Source organism: Pongo pygmaeus, chromosome 1, assembly GCF_028885625.2.
Source record: "Pongo pygmaeus isolate AG05252 chromosome 1, NHGRI_mPonPyg2-v2.0_pri, whole genome shotgun sequence".
NCBI lineage: Eukaryota > Metazoa > Chordata > Mammalia > Primates > Hominidae > Pongo > Pongo pygmaeus.
Genome location: NC_072373.2, coordinates 96,372,809 through 96,395,143, shown reverse-complemented (window position 1 = coordinate 96,395,143; position 22,335 = coordinate 96,372,809). Strand labels below are relative to the sequence as shown.

The 22,335-nt window shown below is 46.9% G+C and overlaps 3 protein-coding genes across 9 annotated transcripts; 1 reads left to right on the top strand and 2 right to left on the bottom strand.

Annotated features, from left to right (window-relative positions):
• The first annotated feature begins 1,097 nt into the window (after positions 1 to 1,097).
• On the top strand, positions 1,098 to 8,343 carry CREB3L4 (cAMP responsive element binding protein 3 like 4). Of its 6 annotated transcripts, none has more exons than XM_054461453.2 (10): positions 1,098 to 2,133; positions 2,491 to 2,608; positions 2,906 to 3,152; positions 3,310 to 3,431; positions 6,716 to 6,808; positions 6,943 to 7,049; positions 7,166 to 7,234; positions 7,351 to 7,435; positions 7,591 to 7,687; positions 7,842 to 8,343. In XM_054461453.2, the coding sequence occupies exons 2-10, from the start codon at positions 2,495 to 2,497 to the stop codon at positions 8,033 to 8,035; spliced, it is 1,128 nt and encodes a 375-aa protein (XP_054317428.1). In that variant the 5' UTR covers positions 1,098 to 2,133; positions 2,491 to 2,494; the 3' UTR covers positions 8,036 to 8,343. The 6 variants fall into 6 exon arrangements, with proteins under 6 accessions (XP_054317428.1, XP_054317407.1, XP_054317439.1 ...); XM_054461432.2 differs by having other exon boundaries at positions 2,491 to 2,668; XM_054461464.2 differs by having other exon boundaries at positions 1,098 to 2,153.
• A 152-nt stretch (positions 8,344 to 8,495) lies between these two features.
• JTB (jumping translocation breakpoint) lies at positions 8,496 to 13,524 on the bottom strand. 2 transcript variants are annotated; one of them, XM_054461489.2, is made up of 5 exons: positions 11,153 to 13,524; positions 10,959 to 10,996; positions 10,677 to 10,759; positions 9,812 to 9,891; positions 8,496 to 8,816 (listed from the first exon to the last, which is right to left on the bottom strand). In XM_054461489.2, exons 1-5 carry the CDS (start codon positions 11,233 to 11,235, stop codon positions 8,660 to 8,662), a joined length of 441 nt encoding a protein of 146 aa, XP_054317464.1. In that variant the 5' UTR covers positions 11,236 to 13,524; the 3' UTR covers positions 8,496 to 8,659. The 2 variants fall into 2 exon arrangements, with proteins under 2 accessions (XP_054317464.1, XP_054317453.1); XM_054461478.2 differs by lacking the exon at positions 10,959 to 10,996 and having other exon boundaries at positions 10,677 to 10,905.
• Positions 13,525 to 16,934: 3,410 nt separating this feature from the next.
• RAB13 (RAB13, member RAS oncogene family) lies at positions 16,935 to 22,096 on the bottom strand. The gene is made up of 8 exons (XM_054454103.1): positions 21,351 to 22,096; positions 19,957 to 20,017; positions 18,781 to 18,841; positions 18,479 to 18,556; positions 17,976 to 18,065; positions 17,789 to 17,854; positions 17,645 to 17,698; positions 16,935 to 17,460 (listed from the first exon to the last, which is right to left on the bottom strand). The coding sequence occupies exons 1-8, from the start codon at positions 21,472 to 21,474 to the stop codon at positions 17,383 to 17,385; spliced, it is 612 nt and encodes a 203-aa protein (XP_054310078.1). The 5' UTR covers positions 21,475 to 22,096; the 3' UTR covers positions 16,935 to 17,382.
• Between the last annotated feature and the right edge of the window lie 239 nt (positions 22,097 to 22,335).

Sequence of the window (22,335 nt, the reverse complement as noted above, 5' to 3'; positions counted from 1 at the left end):
AAATCATCTCTGCACATACAGCCTGCAGGAAGCCCTTTGAAATGTATTTAACCACCTTTCTCGCTCTCAGAATGATCTCAACAAGAACAGCTTTGCTTTCCTTGGAGCTCTGCATTAATCTAGGAAGGCTGCTTTGTCTCTTCACTACTTGAGCAGGATGGAGAGACATGAGCGGGAAAGACAGATAAGAAATCTGAGAAAGCCCCACAAGGTAGGTTGATAGTGTGAAGAACATGGGCTGAAGCATCCAAATCTTGGTTCAGCTACTTACAGGGTAACCTTGAGAAAGTTACTTAAACTTGTCAGCTCGGACGGGCGTGGTGGCTCACGCCTGTAATCCCAGCACATTGGGAGGCCGAGGCGGACAGATCACGAGGTCAGATCGAGACCATCCTGGCTAACACGGTGAAACCCTGTCTCTATTAAAAATACAAAAAATTAGCTGGGCTCCTGTAGTCCCCGCTACTCGGAAGGCTGAGGCAGGAGAATGGCGTGAACCGGAAGGCGGAGCTTGCAGTGAGCCGAGATCGCGCCACTGCACTCCAGCCTGGGCCACAGAGCGAGACTCCGTCTCAAAAGAAAAACAAACAAACAAACTTGTCAGCTCTATTTGCTGTAAGAATTATATGAGTAACATGAAAATGCCTGACTAGACCCTGTTCCTGTTTTTACTCTTAGCCCGTTCAAATCTTCATAAGGATAATTAATAGCAGTTTGAGTTCTGGGATTCACACTCCAAACTACTGTTTTACTCACCCAGCTACCCTTTTCTGAAATACTACTGAAAACCATACCTGTATCAGTTTAGCTCCATTATTTTACTTGAAGTGAATTCCTGGACCATCAGACATTAGACCAAGGCAAAAAAATAAAAATAAAAATCAATCAACCCTGAGTTTTGGTATTACTACTTTCTAGTCATGGATCTGCCTCCTCATAGGTAAAATTTGCAAAATATTACCCGCCGTGTGTGCCTCAGAACTGTTATGGATTAAGGAAGAGAACAATGTTTATCAAAACGTTTTGTAAATTATACAAGTGTGGGACATAATGTTCCTGATAACTGTATGCAAACAATAAGACAACAAACCAAACGCAAAAGGCTTTTTAACTTGTTGCAGTTTTCCTGCCCCGTGTCCCTCCGTGAATGAGCAGCGTGCAGCGAGCGTGTGCGCGCAGCTGCGGTTCTCCATTAACGCCACACTGCTCGGCTTGCGGAGGGGGAAACCCGCCATCGCGCGCCTGCAGCCTGCCGAGCGAGGCTCACCGCTCCACTGGGGTCAGCGGGCTGTTGACTCCGCTCCTGGGTGAAACCTGAGCTTCCGAGTCACGTGGCGCGCGAAGACAAACCTGGCTGCTCAGGGTTTCCCGGAGCTTTCTCCCAGTTTCCCGGCAATTCATATTCTGGCGCTTACCCCTCCCTTTAGTCTGGCGGAACCCAATCCCCGCCTGACAAATAAGTCCCGCCGGCCAGACGCGGTGGCTCGCGCCTGTGGTCCTAGCTGCTCGCGGTGCTGAGGCGGGAGAATCACCTGAACCCGGGAGGTCGGGTGCTGCGTGGAACCGTGATTGCACCACCGCACTCCAGCCTGGGCAACAGAGCGAGACCCTGTCTCCAAAAATAAGAATAAAGAAAAAAAAAAGAAAGAACTGCGGCCCCATTGGCCTGACTCTCCTGAACAGCCTAGCTGTCTCGGACCAGTTACGGAAGAGGCGGCCTTGAGAGGGTGGTGTGCCATTGGCTCGATGTCCTGCCCCTCCGAAACCTAAGTCTTCAGCTTCCAATCAGGACTCAGCTTTGGGAAGAGCGCCACGCGGTGGGCGAGGCGATGCCCTAGTAAATCCGCAGGTCTCTTGACTCTTTCCGCCTTTGTTTACAACCCTGCCATGATCTTCCTGTTGCAAAAGCGAGGGCTACAGAACAGGCATTCAAGTGCCCTGTGCTCCAGTCACACACAGCCTTTTCTGTTCTTTCGCTAGGAGACACCAAACCCTCAGGAAGATTTACTATAGCTAAGAGAAAACTGAAGTAGAATGGGCGCGGCTACCTACTTCTTAAATTCCGTTTGTGGACCCTCAGACTCTTAGTCCCCTACTCCCAGATACAGCGGCCCTACCGTGGCTCCTGGCAAGGTGGCACCCACTTTTGTAGTGTAAGGCTGGGGGCGGGGTTTGGCTGGCAGGTCCAGGATACGAGATCCTGGAAGAAAGAAAAGGTGTAGTGTTTGGGGCGGTCAACGGGCTACGCTGGCTTGACAGGGCTGGGCTCTTCAGAACAGGTAATGTTTGGGGGGGCCTGTTTGTCTGAACCTGAGGGATAGGGCTGAAGGTGAAATATCGAGGGGACAGGTGAGGGGGCTTGCTAGTGAGGAAGGAGTGGGGGGGCGGGGATAATAGGAAAAGGGAGCAGAGGAGCCCAGAAACTGTAGGGGGTAGGAAGAAGCCATCATTCCCTTTCTGCAACCCTCCGTCCCACACGCCTTCCTGCAGAAGCATGGATCTCGGAATCCCTGACCTGCTGGACGCGTGGCTGGAGCCCCCAGAGGATATCTTCTCGACAGGATCCGTCCTGGAGCTGGGACTCCACTGCCCCCCTCCAGAGGTTCCGGTAATTAGGCTACAGGAACAGGGACTGCAAGGCTGGAAGTCCGGTGGGGACCGTGGCTGTGTGAGTGTGACGAGTGGGAGTGGGGGTGGGGTTGAGACACAACTCTGTGATAAGAGGCTTCAGCTCCCACTTGGAGACAGGTCTGAAAACAGACCACCCCCAAAATAGACGTAAGTTGTATAATGACTGTCTCCATGCCCAGGAAGTGAAAGGACTGAAAATGAAGCATAAGGCTGATGTCAGGTAGGACTTCCAAAATTCTTCCCTGCGCATATATATAACCTTTTCCTACTGTAGGGCCTTCAAGAGAGTGAGCCTGAAGATTTCTTGAAGCTTTTCATTGATCCCAATGAGGTGTACTGCTCAGAAGCATCTCCTGGCAGTGACAGTGGCATCTCTGAGGACCCCTGCCGTCCAGACAGTCCCCCTGCCCCCAGGACAACCAGTTCTCCTACGCTCTATGAGGTTGTCTATGAGGCAGGGGCCCTGGAGAGGATGCAGGGGGAAACTGGGCCAAATGTAGGCCTCATCTCCATCCAGCTAGGTCAGTGTTCTTTGTGGGAAGGGGGAAATGGCCCTTCGTGACTGGCCCTAACCATGGGGTTAAGGGGGTTTACCCAACCTGTGCCACTACCCCGGCCGTCCTACTGTCAGGGTGTTCCTAAGTCTCCTTTCTCCCAGCTACCTGTTTTCTACTCCAGATCAGTGGAGCCCAGCATTTATGGTGCCTGATTCCTGCATGGTCAGTGAGCTGCCCTTTGATGCTCATGCCCACATCCTGCCCAGAGCAGGCACTGTAGCCCCAGTGCCCTGTGCAACCCTGGTGAGTCTTGGTGTCAGCCAGAACCACTATTCCTTGATACATATATAATCACACAGGGCAAAGGGATGAGGGAATGGAAACTGATGATGAACTGCCTTTGCCCCAGTTTTTGTGGCATTGGGCCTGAAGACCAAGGAGACATGAACAGTTGAACAATTTTTTATTTTTTGAGCCAGGGTCTTACTCTGTCGTCCAGGCTGGAGTGCAGTGGTGCAATCACGGCTCACTGCATCCTCAACATCTTGGGCTCAAGCAATCCTCCTGCCTCAGCCTCCTGAGTAGCTGGGACTACAGGTGTGTGTCACCACATCTGGCTAATTTTTGTAGAGATGGGGTTTTGGGGTTTCGCCATGTTGCCCAGGCTCAGGCTGGTCTTAATCTCCTGAGTTCAAGCAATCTGCCTGCCTCAGCCTCCCAAGGTCGTGGGATTACAGGCATGAGCCACTGTGCCTGACCAACATAAACAATTTTTTTTTTTTTTTTTTGAGACAGAGTCTCACTGTGTCAACCAGGCTGGAGTGCAGTGGCACGATCTCAGCTCACTGCAACCTCTGCCTCTCGGGTTCAAGCGATTCTCCTGCCTCAGCCTCCCAAGTAGCTGGGACTACAGGTGCCTGCCACCACGCCTGGCTAATTTTTTTATTTTTAGTAGAGACGGGGTTTCACCATATTGGCCAGGCTGGTCTTGAACTCCTGACCTTGTGATCCGCCTGCCTCTGCCTCCCAAAGTGCTGGGATTACAGGTGTGAGCCACCGCGCCTGGCCCAACATGAACAATTTTAAAAGCAGGAAAGGACAAGGAAGAGAGAACCCTTGGGGGTAAGGTAGCAAAAACTCAGTTAAGGTGGGGTGAGGGAATCTGGGGACAGGGCTCAGGAGAAAGCCCAGACTTTGTGTGCATAGTATTCTTAGCCAGAGCCATTATCTCAGCCTTGGGTCAGGACACAGAAATGGGACAGGCCACCTGGGAATCCCAACTGGTTATAGGTACAGGAAGGAAGAAAAGCAATAGCAGCAATGTTTCCACTGGAACAGTTGCCCAGGAGGCACCCACTGGCTAGTGCTACAGTGTAGCAGAGGTATCACATTAGATGCCTTCTCAAGGCCGGCTGGGCAGCGTCCAAGGCTGGGTAAAGAGGGGGCTGTGCTCAGATCACTGTTCCTCCCTTTCCTCTGAAAATTACTCCTTGTACCCAAAAGGCAGGGACCAGGTCCTAGCCTCTCTTCAAATCTGCAGTTGAAGCTGGGACCAGAAGCCAAGCTAAGCATCTTAGAATTTTTTTTTTTTTAGACAGAATCTCGCTCTGTCACCAGACTGGAGTGCAGTGGCACCATCTTAGCTCACTGCAATCTCTGCCTCCCAGGTTCAAGCGAGTCTCCTGCCTCAGCCTCCTGAGTAGTTGGGACAACAAGTGTGCACCTCCACGCCCGGCTAATTTTTGTATTTTTAGTAGAGATGGGGTTTCACCATGTTGGCCAGGATGGTCTCGATCTATTGACCTTGTGATCCGCCCGCCTCGGCCTCCCAAAGTGCTGGGATTACAGGCATAAGCCACCACACCCAGCCAACATTTTAGAATCTTGAGCTGAGGAATCATTAAAAGTCTGATGCCGGCTGGGCGCCGTGGCTCACGCCTGTAATCCCAGCACTTTGGGAGGCCAAGGTGGGCGGATCACGAGGTCAGGAGTTCGAGACCAGCCTGGCCAACATGGTGAAACCCCATCTCTACTAAAAATACAAAAATTAGCTGGGCATGGTGGCGGGTGCCTTTAATCCCAGCTACTCGAGAGGCTGAGGCAGGAGAATCACTTGAACCCAGGAGGCAGAGGTTGCAGTGAGTGGAGATTGCGTCATTGCACTCCAGCCTGGGCGACAGGGCAAGACTCCGTCTCAAAAAAAAAAAAAAAAAAAGTCTGATGCCCCTAAGTTTGGGTGTACATTAGAAGCATCATGGTGTTTGTAAATGCTTTGTTATTTCTTTATTGTAGAGACAGTCTCGCTATGTTGCCCAGGTTGGTCTCGAACTCCTGGCCTCAAGCAATCCTCCGGTCTTGACCTCCCAAAGTGCTGGAATTACAGGCGTGAGCCACCTTGGCCACTCTGTTTTCTTTCTCTTTTCTTTTTTTTTTTTGTTGTTTGTCTGTTTTAAATGAAACCCTCTAGGCCTCATTCTCAGCGATTTTGATTAGGCAGAGTGGAAGAGACACTCCTCTAATAGTTCCACCAAACAGTCACAGGAACAAGAAGGGCACATCAGGAAAAGCCACACAGGAAATGGTTTTGCCAAAAGCCAAAAACCATGAGCAGGCAAAAACCAAAGTAAATTCTCTGTAAGTCACAAAATGAAGCATACATCTTTTTTTTCTTTTTTTTTTTTGAGATGGAGTTTCGCTCTGGTTGCCCAGGCTGGAGTGCAGTGGTGCAATCTCGGCTCACTGCAACCTCCATCTCTCGGGTTCAAGTGATTCTCCTGCCTCAGCCTCCCAAGTAGCTGGGATTACAAGCACCCACCACCACGCCCAGCTAATTTTTGTATTTTTAATAGACATTGGGTTTTACCATGTTGGCCAGGCTGGTCTCGAACTTCTGACCTCAGGTGATGTGCCCACCTTGGCCTCCTAAAGTGCTGGGATTACAGGCGTGAGCCACCGTGCCCGGCCACATACATCTTTCAAAAAGAAATACTAGTGAGAAGGGCCATCCACTCTCCGTACATCCTCTCCTGTGATTTGCTGTGAGACGTATGGCTGCCTTTGGGAAGCTCTTTGTATGAGTGGGGACAGAACCTGAGTCTGAGAAGCGGAGCTCAGACCCTAAGGGAGAATGGGCCACTGCCCCAGGGAGCTCCCTGTGGTTGATGGGCAACTGGATAACACACTGCTAAATGGAAGTTAATGACTGAAAGTGAATCATGTGCTTGCTGTAAGGAAATTATGCAAACTTTACTGTAGTGAGTTCTTTCAGGTTCTCTTGGGTATGGGGAGACATGGACCAGAATAAGCCTTCCCTAGCTTGCTCAGAGTGCCAAGGTCCTCAGTCTCTGGGTGAAGGATATGACAATACCCTCCTCTCTCCCTTCTTGGCCTCAGGAAGTCCCTTTGGCTTGATCTAGAGCCTGTCTGAATTAAGGTCTCTGCCCCTCACCTCACCTCTAGATTAAAGTTGTCTCCCAGTAGAAATAGGAAACACTCTCCAGAAGGCATGTAGGGGGAGCAGCCTGGGTGCTGCAAATGGGATGACCCCCTCCTCACTCCTATTGCATCTTCTCCTGCCCCTACCCCAGCTGCCCTGTCAAACCCTGTTCCTGACCGATGAGGAGAAGCGTCTGCTGGGGCAGGAAGGGGTTTCTCTGCCCTCTCACCTGCCTCTCACCAAGGTAACATGCTTCCCCTAAGGGTATCCCAACCCAGGGGCCTCACCATGACCTCTGAGGGACCAATATCCCAGGAGAAGCACTGGGGAGTTGGGGGCAGGTGAAGGACCCAGGACTCACACATCCTGGGCCTCCAGGCAGAGGAGAGGGTCCTCAAGAAGGTCAGGAGGAAAATCCGTAACAAGCAGTCAGCTCAGGACAGTCGGCGGCGGAAGAAGGAGTACATTGATGGGCTGGAGAGCAGGTATGCCTGGGTTATTTCTGGCTTCCTGTGGGGCATGTCTGGGCCCCTTCCTCACCGTGGCAGGCAAGGTAAGGGACTCAGGTTGCTGAGCCTTGTCCTACCTCCGCACACTCTAGGGTGGCAGCCTGTTCTGCACAGAACCAAGAATTACAGAAAAAAGTCCAGGAGCTGGAGAGGCACAACATGTGAGTGAAAGCATTGTGTGTGTATGTGTGTTTTGAAGGCAGGTACAGCACACAGGGGCGCCATTCTTGGCCCCTGGTACCCAGATGATACTAACTCTTCATTCCTCCTTTCCCAGCTCCTTGGTAGCTCAGCTCCGCCAGCTGCAGACGCTAATTGCTCAAACTTCCAACAAAGCTGCCCAGACCAGCACTTGTGTTTTGGTACCATTAGTCTATCTACTCCCATCTCCCCCCACACTTCTATCCTTATACCCCGACTACCCGGCCAGATCTACTTCCCACATCCGATAACCCCAGCTGGCCTCCGTTCACTCTGCCCCCTACTCCCTTCATCTGTTCCTCTTGCTTCCTCCCAGATTCTTCTTTTTTCCCTGGCTCTCATCATCCTGCCCAGCTTCAATCCATTCCAGAGTCGACCAGAAGCTGGGCCTGAGGATTACCAGCCTCACGGAGGTGAGAGGCAAGGGCAGGGAGCAACCCCTGCTGAGCAAGGGAGGGGGACTCTGTTCTCCAAGGTCGTCAAGAAGCAAGAGGGAGGTCCTGTCCTGTCTAGGGTCTCCCACCCAGGGGAGCACTCTACTACTGCCCTCTTTCCTTCACCTCACAGTGACTTCCAGAAATATCCTGACCCACAAGGACATAACAGAAAATCTGGAGACCCAAGTGGTAGAGTCCAGACTGAAGGAGCCACCTGGAGCCAAGGATGCAAATGGCTCAACAAGGACACGGCTTGAGAAGATGGGAGGGAAGTCAAGACCCAGTGGGCGCATCCGGACCGTGCTGCATGCGGATGAGATGTGAGCTGGAACAGACCTTCCTGGCCCACTTCCGGATCACAAGGAATCCTAGGCTTCCTTATGGCTTTGCTTCCCACTGGGATTCCTACTTAGGTGTCTGCCTTCAGGGGTCCAGATCACTTCAGGACACCCCAAGAGATGTCCTTTAGTCTCCCTCTGCCTGAGGCCGAGTCTGCATTTGTTTGCATATATGAGAGGGTACCTCAAATACTTTTGTTATGTATCTGTGATTTTCTGTGATTTTATTTCTTCTTTGGGGATAGAGTTGAGGGGAAATAAGTTTTGAGTGAGAAATAAACGTTTTAGCTGAAATTGTATCCCAGAAGTTTGAAATAAGTAGCAGAAGAGGGGGAAAACAAGGGAGAAGTGGTGGGGAAGACTTGGTAGATTGGGGCCTTAAGTAGCCACCTCCTTTCCCTCTCTGCCCCCATGACTTCCTGCTCCAAGTTACAGAAGGGAAGGAAACCATTTTACTCTTTTTATTCTGCTCATTAATGATCTGAAAGAAGATGGGGAAAACGGGATTCCACCACAAGGCTCCAAAGAACCAAGAGTGCAAATCAGTCCATTTCACTTTCACTGTCTGAGACAGGGTCTCTAAGACCCAGGATAAAAGGGTGGAATGTAGCTATATGGACTCGATTTGCTTCCGGACCTTTTCCAGAGCCTTTCTGTCCAATTGTCGCTGACGAATGATGACAAGACAAGCGAAGATCAGGGCCACACACACAACAGCCCCTTCGAACTTCCAAAATAAGCGTTGTTCCATCAAAGCTGAGCGGCAGCTGAGGGCAGGAAGGAATAGTTATTCCCAGGGAAGGCCAGACAGCTTCTCCCTCTAATCTCCCTTCTACTTCAGCCTAGCCAGGATATATTCAAGAGGAAATCAGAGCCAGGCTTCTATGGTGTGTATAGTACATAAATCCCTCTCAAATAGATTATTTAATTTATTCTCTGGATAAGCAGAGCTAGTATTAACCAATTTTACTGATGAGAAAATATGGCCAATAACATAGTGCTGAGGAGTAGAGCTGGGACTTGGGTTCAAGTAATTTGGCTCCAAATCCCGTCTTCTTTCTTATTTATTTATTTTTGAGATGGTGTCTCGCTCTGTCACCCAGACTGGAGTGCAGTGGCGTGACCTTGGCTCACTGCAACCTCCACCTCCCGGGTTTAAGCAGTTTTCTGCCTCAGCCTCCCAAGCAGCTAGGATTACAGGTGCCCGCCATCATGCCCGGCTAATTTTTGTATTTTTAAGAGAGATGGGGTTTCACCATCTTGGCCAGGCTGGTCTTGAACTCCTAATCTCGTGATCCACCTGCCTCGGCCTCCCAAAGTGCTAGGATTACAGGCGTGAACCACCCCTACCAGCGTTTTTTTTTTTTTTTTTTTGAGACACAGTCTTGCTCCATCGCCCAGGCTGGAGTGCAGTGGCGTGATCTTGGCTCACTCTAACCTCTGCCTCCTGGGTTCAAGCGATTCTCCCTGCCTCAGCCTCCCAAGTAGCTGGGATTATGGGCACCCACCACCACACCAGCTAATTTTTGTATTTTTAGTAGAGATGGGGTTTCACCACGTTGGCCAGGCTGATCTCGAACTCCTGACCTCAGGTGATCTGTTAGCCTCAGCCTTCCAAAGTGCTGGGATTATAGGCGTGAGCCCAGCCCCCTCTTCTTTCAGATATTCCATGCTACCCCCAGACCAGGAGAAAAGGTGGGATCATCCATCTAAAGTCACAGAAGCAAAGGATGTGATCTCAGAGAAGAGAAACAGCACTCACCTTTTGAACTCATTTCTCTTAGATGAGCTGCATGTGATTTTCTCTACATATCCTGTGGAACCACACTCAGGGGTAGTTTTCTGCCAGGAGAAAAGGAGCAAAGTACATGTTAGGAAGGGGCAACAGGATAAACAAAAAGGCTGCCATTCAGAAGGTGCAGGTGCCCAACTGCTATGGTTTGGAGTGGTAGGCAACAGACAGCTAATGAAAGAGTTCTGATGCGGATGGTGGAGGTGGTGGTTGCATGATTACGAATGTATGTTAGAACACTTCAGAGGCAACGGTCTAGAAGTGGCAAGGATACATTCCATTCCAGAGCCTACTATACTAAAAGTGAATAAAACATAGTTATTTGAGGCCGGGTGCGGCGGCTCACGCCTATAATCCCAGCACTTTGGGAGGCCGAGGCGGGCAGATCACGAGGTGAGGAGTTAGAGACTAGCCTGGCCAACATAGTGAAACCCAAGTCTACTAAAAATACAAAAATTAGCCAGGCATGGTGCAACGCGCCTTTAGTCCCAGCTACTCAGGAGGCTGAGGCAGGAGAATCGCTTGAACCCGGGAGGCGGAGGTTGTGGTGAGCCGAGATCTCGCCACTGCACTCCAGCCTGGGCAACAGAGTGAGACTCCGTCTCAAAAACAAACAAAAAAACCATAGTTATCAGTTGAATACTGCCATTAGCTTGGAAAGAAAGGGGCACATTTTCAGGGGAAAGACAAGTACAGATTTGGACATACACTGAGACTGCAAGAAGAAAGAAAAAAAGATGATGCAAAGGCAGTTTAATAAGACTTGCATGTTAAGATGTTGCTTAAGTGTTTGCTTAGATGTTTAAAAAAAAAGGGCAGAGAAATAGATACTCACAGCCCGGAAATTAGAGCATGGAGAGCACTCTTCTGCTACCACAAACTCTTCCACCAGCCAGCATGGCAAATTTGAGGTGCTCGCTAAAGGAAAGATAAATGCCAGCCCCAGGCCATTCAGAAAACATTTCTCCCAGGCTCTGCCCATCCAACTTCCCGGAACAGCGCTTGCCCTCATTCCATGTGGTGCCGCCCTTTTCCACCTGTGCGCTTGATACATGAGGAAGATACTAAAACCGAAAACAAACGACGGGAAGTTTCGGGTTCCCAGACAATCACCCACCTGACAGCTTCTCTTCCTGCACGGGAGCCTCTGCTTGGCTGTAGCGGAGTTGGGGGAAGGGACAAAAGTCAAAATCCAGAAAATAGGGCACCCCCTCCTGCGCTGTCCATAGATAAGGTCTCCCCCAACCCCGGGGCCGGGAACGATCCTGTCCTCCAGTGACCTCCTTTTCCCTCCCCTTACCTCCTCCTTACCAGAGCTTTAAGGTGAAAGCACAAAGCAACCAGCAGAGGTGGCGGCCCTGGGGGAGGCCAGGCCTCCCCGCGCCCGCAGGCATGGAGCGCCAAGTGTCGCACCTGTCGGAACAGAGGGACCTACTCCACAGGCCTCGTGCCTCCGTCGGAGCGCAGAGGCGGCACTTACTCTGCAGCCCTCCCAGAGGTTCCAGGTTAGGGCAGGGAAGGCCGGAGTTGCCTATTGGAGCAGAGGATCTACCGGGACGTCCCCGTTGCCACAGCGAGAAAAATCGATACGCGTTTGCTAGGGAGGCGGGCGCCCTCTGCGGCGTTCGCAGGGCGCTGGAGGAAGAGCCGGCGGGGGCTCGCGGCCCTAGCGCCCGCTCACCTCCGCTCCCGCCCCCGACGCAACCATCTAGCTCCGTGGAGGACCCTCCGGCGCGGGCCCGAGCTCGGGGCCCAGTGTTCCCGGGCGCGTTCGGTCGTCGCCCGCTGGGGCTTGTAGTCTTCCGCGTCGGTGGCGCCTCGCCTGCTGCTCACTGGGAATTAGCTCGGCATCCCGTTGCATTGTGGTCTTGGTAGTCTTTGCGGGAACGGCAAATGGCGGTTGCAGAGGTTCGTCCGGATTCTCGGCTCGCTGCTCCCTGGCTGGCGCGTGTTTGTTCATTCTGGGTTAGGTGAGCAGGGACAATACGTCGCCCTCTCAGGACTTTGCTCTCTCCTTAAAACCCGAGGATTCACCGTCAAGCTTCAGGTTTCTCTGACATCCTTCCCCAGCCGCCCCTTTATCGCCACCGATGGTCCAGTGGAGAAGCTGTGTTGGAGGTCAAGGGATGAAGGCGAAACTGCGCGTTCTCGTCCCTGCAGAAGCCAGAATATCCGAGACACGTGGCGAACATGAAACGTTCTCCTTGTCTCTTGGCTCCCACTTCGCTACACAGATGAACGGTGTTACCTTCCCTCATGTTACTTGCTAATGCTAAGCCTACTCCGCAGAGCTGGTCCTTTGCGTAACCTCTTCAAATGTTCTCAACTCTCCCTTGCTCCTACGTAATGGAGTAACATAAGTGCAATGAGAAAAGCATGAGATTTGAAGTTCCATAAGTATTGAGTCTAGGTTCTGGTGGTTATTAACTCCATGATCTTAGGACAGTATTTGTCAGTGTTCTGTGTAAAACGGAAACGATCATGTGCATTTACCAGGACTTTTTCTTGCGAGAGACAGATGAAATTATCTCCGTTTCATGAGTAAGTTCAGAGAATATAAGTGACTTGTCCAAGGTCAGCAAGCTAGTGAGTGGGAAAGCTGAAGCTTGAGCCTAGACTGTCAACACCCAGGCCAAAGATTCATTGCCTGCTTTTCATCTTATGGAGTTAAACCTTGATATACACTCAGACCTGCAGTGACTTGACCAGCACTCTGGGTTCATGCTTTACTGTCTGATAACGAATTTTCATTTAATTTTATTTTTTTTCTTAGACAGGGTCTCGCTCTGTCACCCAAACCTGATGAGGGCTGAGCTTTCATTTTGCCGTTTTTTGTTTGTTTATTTTTGTTTTTGAACAAGATGGACTCTGGCTATGTTGCCAGACTGGAGTGCAGTGGCAAGTCACAGGAGCCATCATAGTGCATTACAGCCTGGAACTTCTCGTCTTCAGGGATCCTCCCAAGTAGCTGGGATTTCAGGCATGTGCCACCATACCTGGCTCTAACTTTGAATTTGTTTCTTTAAATTATTATTTGTGTTTGCCGAAATTGTGTGTGTGTGTATTTTTGTATGTGTGTGAGCAGTTATATGTTACATAAAGTAGGTTGTGGGTTTTTTTTCAGTAATGTTTAGCTATAATAGAAGTTTGGGCCGAAATCTGCTAGTATTTGTTACTCCTCACCAAATCCTACCTTATCTCACAACGAACTGTAAGATCTTGTGAGATTTCACTTCCAATAACCTTACCAGGCATCAGAGTGGGGTCTCTACTCTGAAATTAAATACCTGCCATAAGGTATGTTGAAAACGTTAGTCTCCTTCCCAGGAGGCACAAAGTGCAAGTCTTTTCCTCATCTCTTGAGCAAATTAAACCAACTGGACAGTTTACTACAGAACTCAAACACAGCTGGGCGCAGTGGCTCACGCCTGTAATCCCAGCAATTTGGGAGGCCGAGGTGGGTGGATCACCTGAGGTCGGGAGTTTGAGACCAGCCTGACCAACATGGAGAAACTCCGTCTCTACTAAAAATACAAAATTAGCTGGGCATGGTGCCGTATGCCTGTAATCCCAGCTACTCGTGAGGCTGAGGCAGGAGAATCACTTGAACCCGGGAGGTAGAGGTTGCGGTGAGCCGAGATCACACCATTGTACTCCAGCCTGGGCAACAAGAGCGAGACTTCATCTCAAAAGAAAAAAAAAACTTAAACATAAGCCACAAATAAGGCTAATCATTACCCCATCAATGCTTGGATACTTACATTTATCAAGTTATTACATTTTGCTGTGTAAAAAATATTATGTATGGTGAAAGGGGGATATATATTATATATTAAAATATGTATTATATATTATATATTAAACATAAATTATAATATATAATTATATATTATACATATTATATCATATATATAAAATATATATTTAATACATTATATATAAAATATATAATATATTTAATACATTATATATAATATATATAATATATTTAATACATTATATATAAAATATATAATATATTTAATACATTATATATAAAATGTATATTTAATATATCTAAAATATATAATATATATAAGTATAATATATAATTATGTTTATATATGAGTATATATAATATATAATTATATATGTTTATATATGAGTATATATAATATATAATTATATATGTTTATATATGAGTATATATAATATATAATTATATATGTTTATATATGAGTATATATATTATATATGTTTAAGAGTATATATAATATATAATTATATATGTTTATGTATGAGTATATATAATATATAATTATATATGTTTATGTATGAGTATATATAATATATAATTATATATGTTTATGTATGAGTATATATAATATATAATTATATATGTTTATGTATGAGTATATATAATATATAACTATATATGTTTATGTATGAGTATATATAATATATAACTATATATGTTTATGTATGAGTATATATAATATATAACTATATATGTTTATGTATGAGTATATATAATATATAATTATGTTTATGTATCAGTATATATAATATATAATTATATGTTTATATATACGTATATATAATATATAATTATATATGTTTATATATACGTATATATGTTTATATATACGTATATATAATATATAATTATATGTTTATATATAATTATATATAATATATAATTATATATTATATATAAGTATATATAATATATAATTATATATTTTATGTATAAGTATATATAATATATAATTATATATGTTTATGTACGAGTATATATAATATATAATTATATATTTTATATACGAGTATATATAATATATAATTATGTTTATATACGAGTATATATAATATATAATTATATATGTTTATATACGAGTATATATAATATATAATTATATATGTTTATATACGAGTATATATATAATTATATATGTTTATATACGAGTATATATAATATATAATTATATATGTTTATATACGAGTATATATAATATATAATTATATATGTTTATATACGAGTATATATAATATATAATTATATGTTTATATACGAGTATATATAATATATAATTATATATGTTTATATATAAGTATATATAATATATAATTATATGTTATATATAAGTATATATAACATATAATTATGTTTATATATAAGTATATATAATATATAATTATGTTTATATATAAGTATATATTAAATATATAATTACATATATAATTATATGTTTATATATAATTATATGTTTATCAACATATAACATAAACAAACATGTTTATATCTTTATATATTTCTTCATATATTATATATTTAATATATTATATATAATTATATATAATATATAATTATACATTGTAATATATAATATATAATACAATATATATATACTTAAGGATGCTGTGCATCAAGCCTGAATTTTCTTTTTTTTTTTTTTTGAGTTGGAGTTTCGCTCTGTCTCCAGGCTGGATTGTAATGGCTCGAACTCTGCTCACAGCAACCTCTGCCTCCTAGATTCAAGCGAATCTCCTGCCTCAGCCTCCCGAGTAGCTGGGATTACAGGCACCCGCCACCACGCCCAGCTAATTTTTTTTGTATTTTTAGTAGAGACGGGGTTTCGCCATGCTGGCCAGGCTGGTCTCGAACTCCCAACCTGAAGTGATCCACCCACCTTGGCCTCCCAAAGTGCTGGGACTACAGGCATGAGACAACGTGCTCGGCCCAAGACTGAATTTTCTTTTGCATTTCCAGTAGTTTTGCCATCTTTGTTATTCAGTAAAGAGCTGTTTTTGTTTTTGTTTTTTTGAGACAGAGTCTGGCTGTGTTGCCCAGGCTGGAGTGCAGTGGCGTGATCTCGACTCACTGCAACCTCCGCCTCCCAGGTTCAAGCGAGTCTCCTGCCTCAGCCTCCCAAGTAGCTGGGACTACAGGCACCCTCCGCCACTCCTGGCTAATTTTTTTAAAAATATTTTTAGTAGAGACAGGGTTTCACTATGCTGGCCAGGCTGGTCTTGAACTCCTGTTGGGATCCACCACGCCCAGCCAAAGAACTGTTTTTGTTAAAATTTGCTTGTCCCAGGCTGGGCACAGTGGCTCACACCTGTAACCCCAGCACTTTGGGAGACCGAGGCAGACTGATCACTCGAGCCCAGGCGTTCAAGACCAGCCTGGCCAACATGACAAAACCCTGTCTCTACTAAAAACACAAAAATTAGCCAGGTGTGGTGGCACGTGCCTGTAATCCCAGCTACTCGGGAGGCTGAGGCAGGAGAATCACTTGAACCCGGGAGGCAGAGGTTGCAGTGAGCTGGGATCATGCCACTGCACTCCAGCCTGGGCGACAGAGTCAGACTCGGTCTTAAAAAAAAAAAAAAGTCCTTGTCCCTCTGCTTGTAAGTACCACCCAAGGGCTATATGAACTGACTATTGTGGCCAGGCATGGTGGCTTATACCTGTAATCCCAGCTAGTTGAGAGGCTGAGGCAGGAGGCAGAGGTTGCAGTGAGCTGAGATCGCACTATTGCCCTCCAGCCTGGGAGACAGAGCAAGACTCTGTCTCTAAAAATAAATGAATAAATAAATAAAATAACTGACCATTGTGCCTGGCACTTAGTAGATGCTCAATATATATTTAAATTGCTCAATATACATCTATGAATAAACGAACTTGTCATTTTCCTCACTAATAAAAGCAGATATTAATGCCTATCAAATACCTAAATGGATTGCTGGCAGAATCAAAGACGCTTGCACAAATCACTGGATAAAACACTAGGTGCAGTTATTTCCCTGAGGCTAGGACTGTTAGAGTCCTTCTTGCTTGGAATTTCCTGTGCTCAGGACAAGGCTCTGCCCACAAGGGCATCCGGACCCCATGGCGGAAAGAGGATATCCAGACCTTCAGATCACTCTACCTCCTGCTCTTTGCTATTTTCCTTACCAACTGAACAGCTAGGGAAGAGACAGCAGTAGTATTAGTCCTGGTTCCACAGAAACCCAGCCTGATTCAGGTAAATCAATCACTTTGAAGACACAATAATTGGATTTGAGTGAAGAACAATTCTGACAATAATCCAAGTTACCCAAAACAGGAACATTTGTGCAAATGGTGGCCTTTAATACCAAGAAAGACCAGGATAAGTGACAGAACAGGAGCAAATTCGCTAGTGTGGTGCCGAGCTAGCCCTTTGCAGGACCCTAAAACCTGATCTAGTAACAGAATAAATCAGTGTATTTACATTTATGTTTGCCCTGAAAACCCAGGTAAGGTCTGAAGCCTGAGGCATCTCTCCTTCCTTTCCTCCTCCCTCTCTTCCTACCTCCTTGCCTTCTTTCACTTCCTCAATTCATTCCTCTCCCTTTTCCCTTCCTCTCTCTTCCTTCTTTTCCTTTCTGCTTTTCCCTTTTCTCCTTTTTCTCCTCATTCTCTTTACCATCTACCTATGTGTCCCTCCAAGCCCCTCTGCTATTTCTCCCCTGCTCACTCCCTCTGCCGTTGTCTCCCTCAGGTTCAGCTTCCAGGGTGGGGAGGCAAGAAAGGGTCCTCAGCCCAGGGAGCACTTATTGGTGTTCTTCTTGTCGCAAGTTTTCAGGTCAGTACTGGGAGGCTTGTTGCCATTTCCCTAGAGGGAGAAGGGCACAGGGGTCATGGTGTGAATGGATGGTTAGGGTAGGAGGGTATAAACTGTTTAAAGTAAATCCACCCTCATGAGAAATCTTAGCATTGCTCCCCGTTTTTATCAACACCAACACACACACACACACACACCCCCCAGAGTTGTACCTAGTCCAGCAAAACCAACTTACTGATCTCCGGCCTCCTGACTTGAGCAAGATGTCCCGGGCCAGGGAACTAAAAGCCTAAAGTGGGGAACAGAGTCAGTTTGGAGGGAGGAGAATCTACCTTCTAATACTTCCTTTCTTGGTCGGGGATGGGGGTGTGAATCTCACCTCATCCACGTTCATACTGGATTTAGCACTAGTTTCGAAAAATCGGATTCCATGCTCTCGAGCCAACTATAAGGGGTGAAGTGGGAAGAAGAGAATTGAATTAAGGACAGCAGCCAAGTCCTCCGCAATGCAACCTATCTTGGCCCTCCCAGCCCAGTTCTAGAACATTGCTCAGCCTGGCCCTCACCTTATCGGCCTGCTCCTTCTGCACCTTCCTCTTGGCCTCCATGTCACATTTGTTCCCTAGCAAGAGGCGCTCCACCCCAGCTGAGGCATTCTGGGGGCAAAAGACAAGTAAAAGTTAGGTCCTGCCAGCCGGGCGCGGTGGCTCACGCCTGTAATCCCAGCACTTTGGGAGGCCAAGGCGGGTGGATCACCTGATGCAGGAGTTCAAGATCAGCCTGACCAACATGGAGAAACCCCGTCTCTACTAAAAATACAAAATTAGCCGAGCATGGTGGTGCATGCCTGTAATCCCAGCTACTTGGGAGGCTGAGGCAGGAGAATCGTTTGAACCTGGGAGGCAGAGGTTGCAGTGGGCCAAGATTGTGCCATTGCACTCCAGCCCGGGCAACAAGAGCAAAACTTCATCTCAAAAAAAAAAAAAAAGTTAGGTCCTGCCTATCCTGATGGACTCCTTCATTCTCCAGGTTCTAACCAGTTCCCCCATCTCTTTTGGAGGGTCCTCACCTCCTTGATGCTTTTCATCCAGTTCTGAATATTCTCGAAAGATTTCTCATCCGTGATGTCGTATACTAGGATAATGCCCTGGGAGATGACAAAATTCACCTTGGACCATATTCCCATTGAGGCTTCCCACTGCCCTGTAAGTGACCCCGCATCCATGGGTCTGAACACTAGGCCATGTTGGGCCCTCTGCAACCCACACTGCACCCCTCCCATTTTTACCTCCCCCAACCCCTGACCCTTTGTATTCATAATATATTGTGTGGCCTCATCCTTCATCCTTTGTTCAGACCCACACTTCATACCATGGCTCCACGGTAGTAGGCAGTAGTTATTGTCTTGAACCGCTCTTGGCCAGCCGTGTCCCTAAAGAAGGAGAAGGTTTCATGGGATGGAATAGAGGAAATAATTCTCCAATGGAATAATTCTTCCTCTCTCACAAGAATTTAGCTTTTGTAACATGGTGGGGCAACAGAATAAGGAAACAGTAAAGGGGAACAGGATTAAAGACGGTTGAGCTGATTTCCAGAGATGATAGTGGCCCAAGAAACAAGATGTCTTTGCTTATTCATCAAATGCTTGCTATGTGTCAAGCACTGTGTATGTACCATTTTACCTAATCCTTACTCTTTCCTTATAAGACATGTATTATTGTCTCTATTTTACAAATGAGGAAACACGCCAGGTGCCGTGGCTTGCGTCTATAATCCCAAGACTTTGGGAAGCTGAGGCGGGTGGATCACCTGAAGTCAGGAGTTCGAGACCAGCCTGGCCAGCGTGGTGAAACCTCGTCTCTACTAAAAATACAAAAATTAGCCCGGCGTGGTGACGGGCGCCTGTAATCTCAGCTACTTGGGAGGCTGAGGTGGGAGAATCACTTGAACCCAGGAGGCGGAGGTTGCAGTGAGCCTAGATTGTGCCATTGCACTCCAGCCTGGGCGACAAGAGCAAAACTCTGTCTCAAAAAAAAAAAAAAGGAAACAGATTTGGATAGGCTGAATAATTAATGAAGGTCAGGCAGGAAATAAGTAAAAGAACCAGATTTGCACACCAGTCTACTCTTATATGTCATAGCATAATGCCTCCACTAAGCTTCATACCACTTAAACACCTTCAGGGTCTATATTTGGCTCTCTGGGCTCACCATATTTTGGAGAAAACACTAGATTTAGAGTCAAGTCTTAATTCTGCCTTTGCCATTTAACTGCTCACAGCCTGTTTCCATGTTATGACTGAACAGTTGTTTGTTGTCAAATTAAGAGGATGCTCCGCGCCAGAGGAGGCAAGAGTTACAAAAGAGTTGGAACTAGTTGGGAGAGCAGGAAGAGAGATGGAAGGACAGCTGAGTGCATCCAGAGAAATAGATTAGAAGTGCTACAAGGAGCAATGGGGAAAGGGAGAGAAATGAAACAAAACAGAAGGAAAAATGTGTAGGAGGTAAATGGGGAAGTCTGGCGAGGTGTCCCACAGGACTGACTTACCAGACTTGTAGTTTGATCTTCTTCCCCTCTATATCCACAGTGCGGATCTTGAAATCAATTCCTAGGGGTGGAAGGTATGCACTGAAGTTGAGACATGCATGCACACATGTAAAACTGTGTAATGGGAGGGATAGGAACGGAGCAGTGTCGGCACCAGAAATTCCACAGGGGAGGCACTTGGGGAGCAATCTTGTTGGAAATGCCAAGCTAGGAGAATTTTCCCAAAGCTGTATTTGTATAGCAAGAATACTATTTTTACGTACATTTTATGGATTTTGGGAGGGAAAAGGTGATGAAAATTCTGCATGGAGACTTAAAATCCTTAGGCCGCCTCTTGGGTCCATTCAGTTATACCAGCTGACAACTCTCTGAATTCAGTCTCTGTCTCCCCCACAGATATTACTTTCACATTCCTCTTCTCTGTTTTCTTAGAGCCCTCTACTCTTGGTATTCCACCCACCCTCCTAGTAGAGAGTAAGGAAAAAAGTAGCTGAAGCTAGTCTATGTGAATTAACTAGTGGGCCAAACTTGGCACTAGGAAAGTCTGAGGCTAAGCAGGATTACTTTTGAGACAATCAGGAAAGAGGGGCATTTTTCCTTTTCCTTTGTAACCAGAATTGTCGTGAGACTCTTCCTGTCTATTTCCCAAGCCAGAGGAGATGAAGAAAGAAGAGAAGGGAGGAGGGGAGACAATGTTCTTCTTAGTAGAAACTTGGGCACCTCCCCCAAGCCTGCTGGGGGCCCCTGGGAGGAGGATGAGTCACCAGGCTGACTCAGAGACCCCAAAAGTCCCCTCATTTCCACGTTCCTCACCAAGCTGGCTGCATATTCGTGATCACAGTCCTTGGGCCACCCTCCAGCACACCCAGCCACCTTGTTCCACCCTTCCCAAACCCCTGTTCAGCTGAGGTGCAGGGAGACTGGGGCAGGGAACCTGGGAAGTAGATGGTGTGGTGGGGACGCAGTGGGAGAGTTTGAAGCTCAGCAAGACAGAAAGAGGCTAGCGGATCGGATCGGGAGAAAAAGATGTGGCGGACAGGGATACAGGAAACAAGGAGAGTGGATCGAGAGAGTTCTAGGTGGTGGCGGTAGGGGAATAGGGGCACAGAGAAAAATAGAGAAGAGTTCTTGTGGATTTGGGGAGACTAAGGTGATGGTACCAAGAAAATGAGGGCTGGCAGCAGTTGAAGAGTTACCTGAAGGCCTCAGAGAGGTGAGAGGTTTGGTTACTATACAGAGACATGCATGGGGGAAGGGTCAGAGCCAGGGGTTGAGGGACTAGAATTTAGGAGCCTTACTCTAAGGGGACTGAAAAGTGGGGTCACTAGTAATCCGGGAGCCTGAGAAGGAGGTCACAGGAGAGTCGGGGTCTGGGACATGGCCAGCGGGCTCACCGATGGTGGAGATGTAAGTGTTGTTGAAGTTGTCCTCTGCAAAGCGAATGATCAGACAAGTCTTGCCCACCCCCGAGTCCCCGATCAGCAGCAACTTGAAGAGGTGGTCGTAGGCTTTGGCCATGGCGGACACCGGGAGAGCCGGGGGAGGGGTGGGGAGCGCCCGGCACTGGTAGGCGGGACTGGACGGTTGGCAAACAGAGCGGCACGGAGCCCAGGCCAGGAAGAAGTTTTCCTCCCTCTCCGCCCAGGCTCCGGGAAAGAGGAGAGGCGGCACCCCTCCGGGCTCCACCCCCTGCCCGCCCACCCTTTTGGGCAGGCCAAGGCGGCTAGCCCGGCCTCTATTCTCTAGGTTTTCCCTTCCTAGCTTAGGCCGGCCTGTCTCTCTCGCTATTTTCCATAGCCTTTCGGTAACTGTAACTCCCCTCTTACGACCTTACTCTTCCATTCTGAGGCCAGAGAGGCTGGGGTGAAGGGAAGTAGAGGTTTAACCACGACAACCAGGGGAAGAGAAATTTTAGAGGGATTAGGGGAAGAGAACCAAGAGTTTTGGGAATAAGGGTGAAGGTAGGGAGAGCACTAGAAATTGAAAAAAAAAAATGGGGCTGAGTTTTGGAGATGCTATTCAACGAAGCTAGAAGATGAGTTATCATCGGATTCTGGGGCTGGGTAAAAGGCAGTCCTAGAATTTTAGTGTTAGTTGTCCAAGCCCTTAGTTCTGTGGGTCCCAATTCACTTTGAAAAAAGCGGGATGCGCAGAAGTAGGTTATTTGTTGAGTCAGTCTGCCCCCTGGTGGAACAGGGTGAAAACGTAAATTAGTTATACAGAATCGGCCCCACCACCCAACACACACAGCCTACCTAGACACATCCCGGGGCTTCAGTTGGAACGATCTCTCTTATGGGGCCCCATGTGTGATTTCTCTGACCAAATAGCTTAGGAAAACAGAGATTTGAACTAAAAATGTCATTCTTCACGTGGATC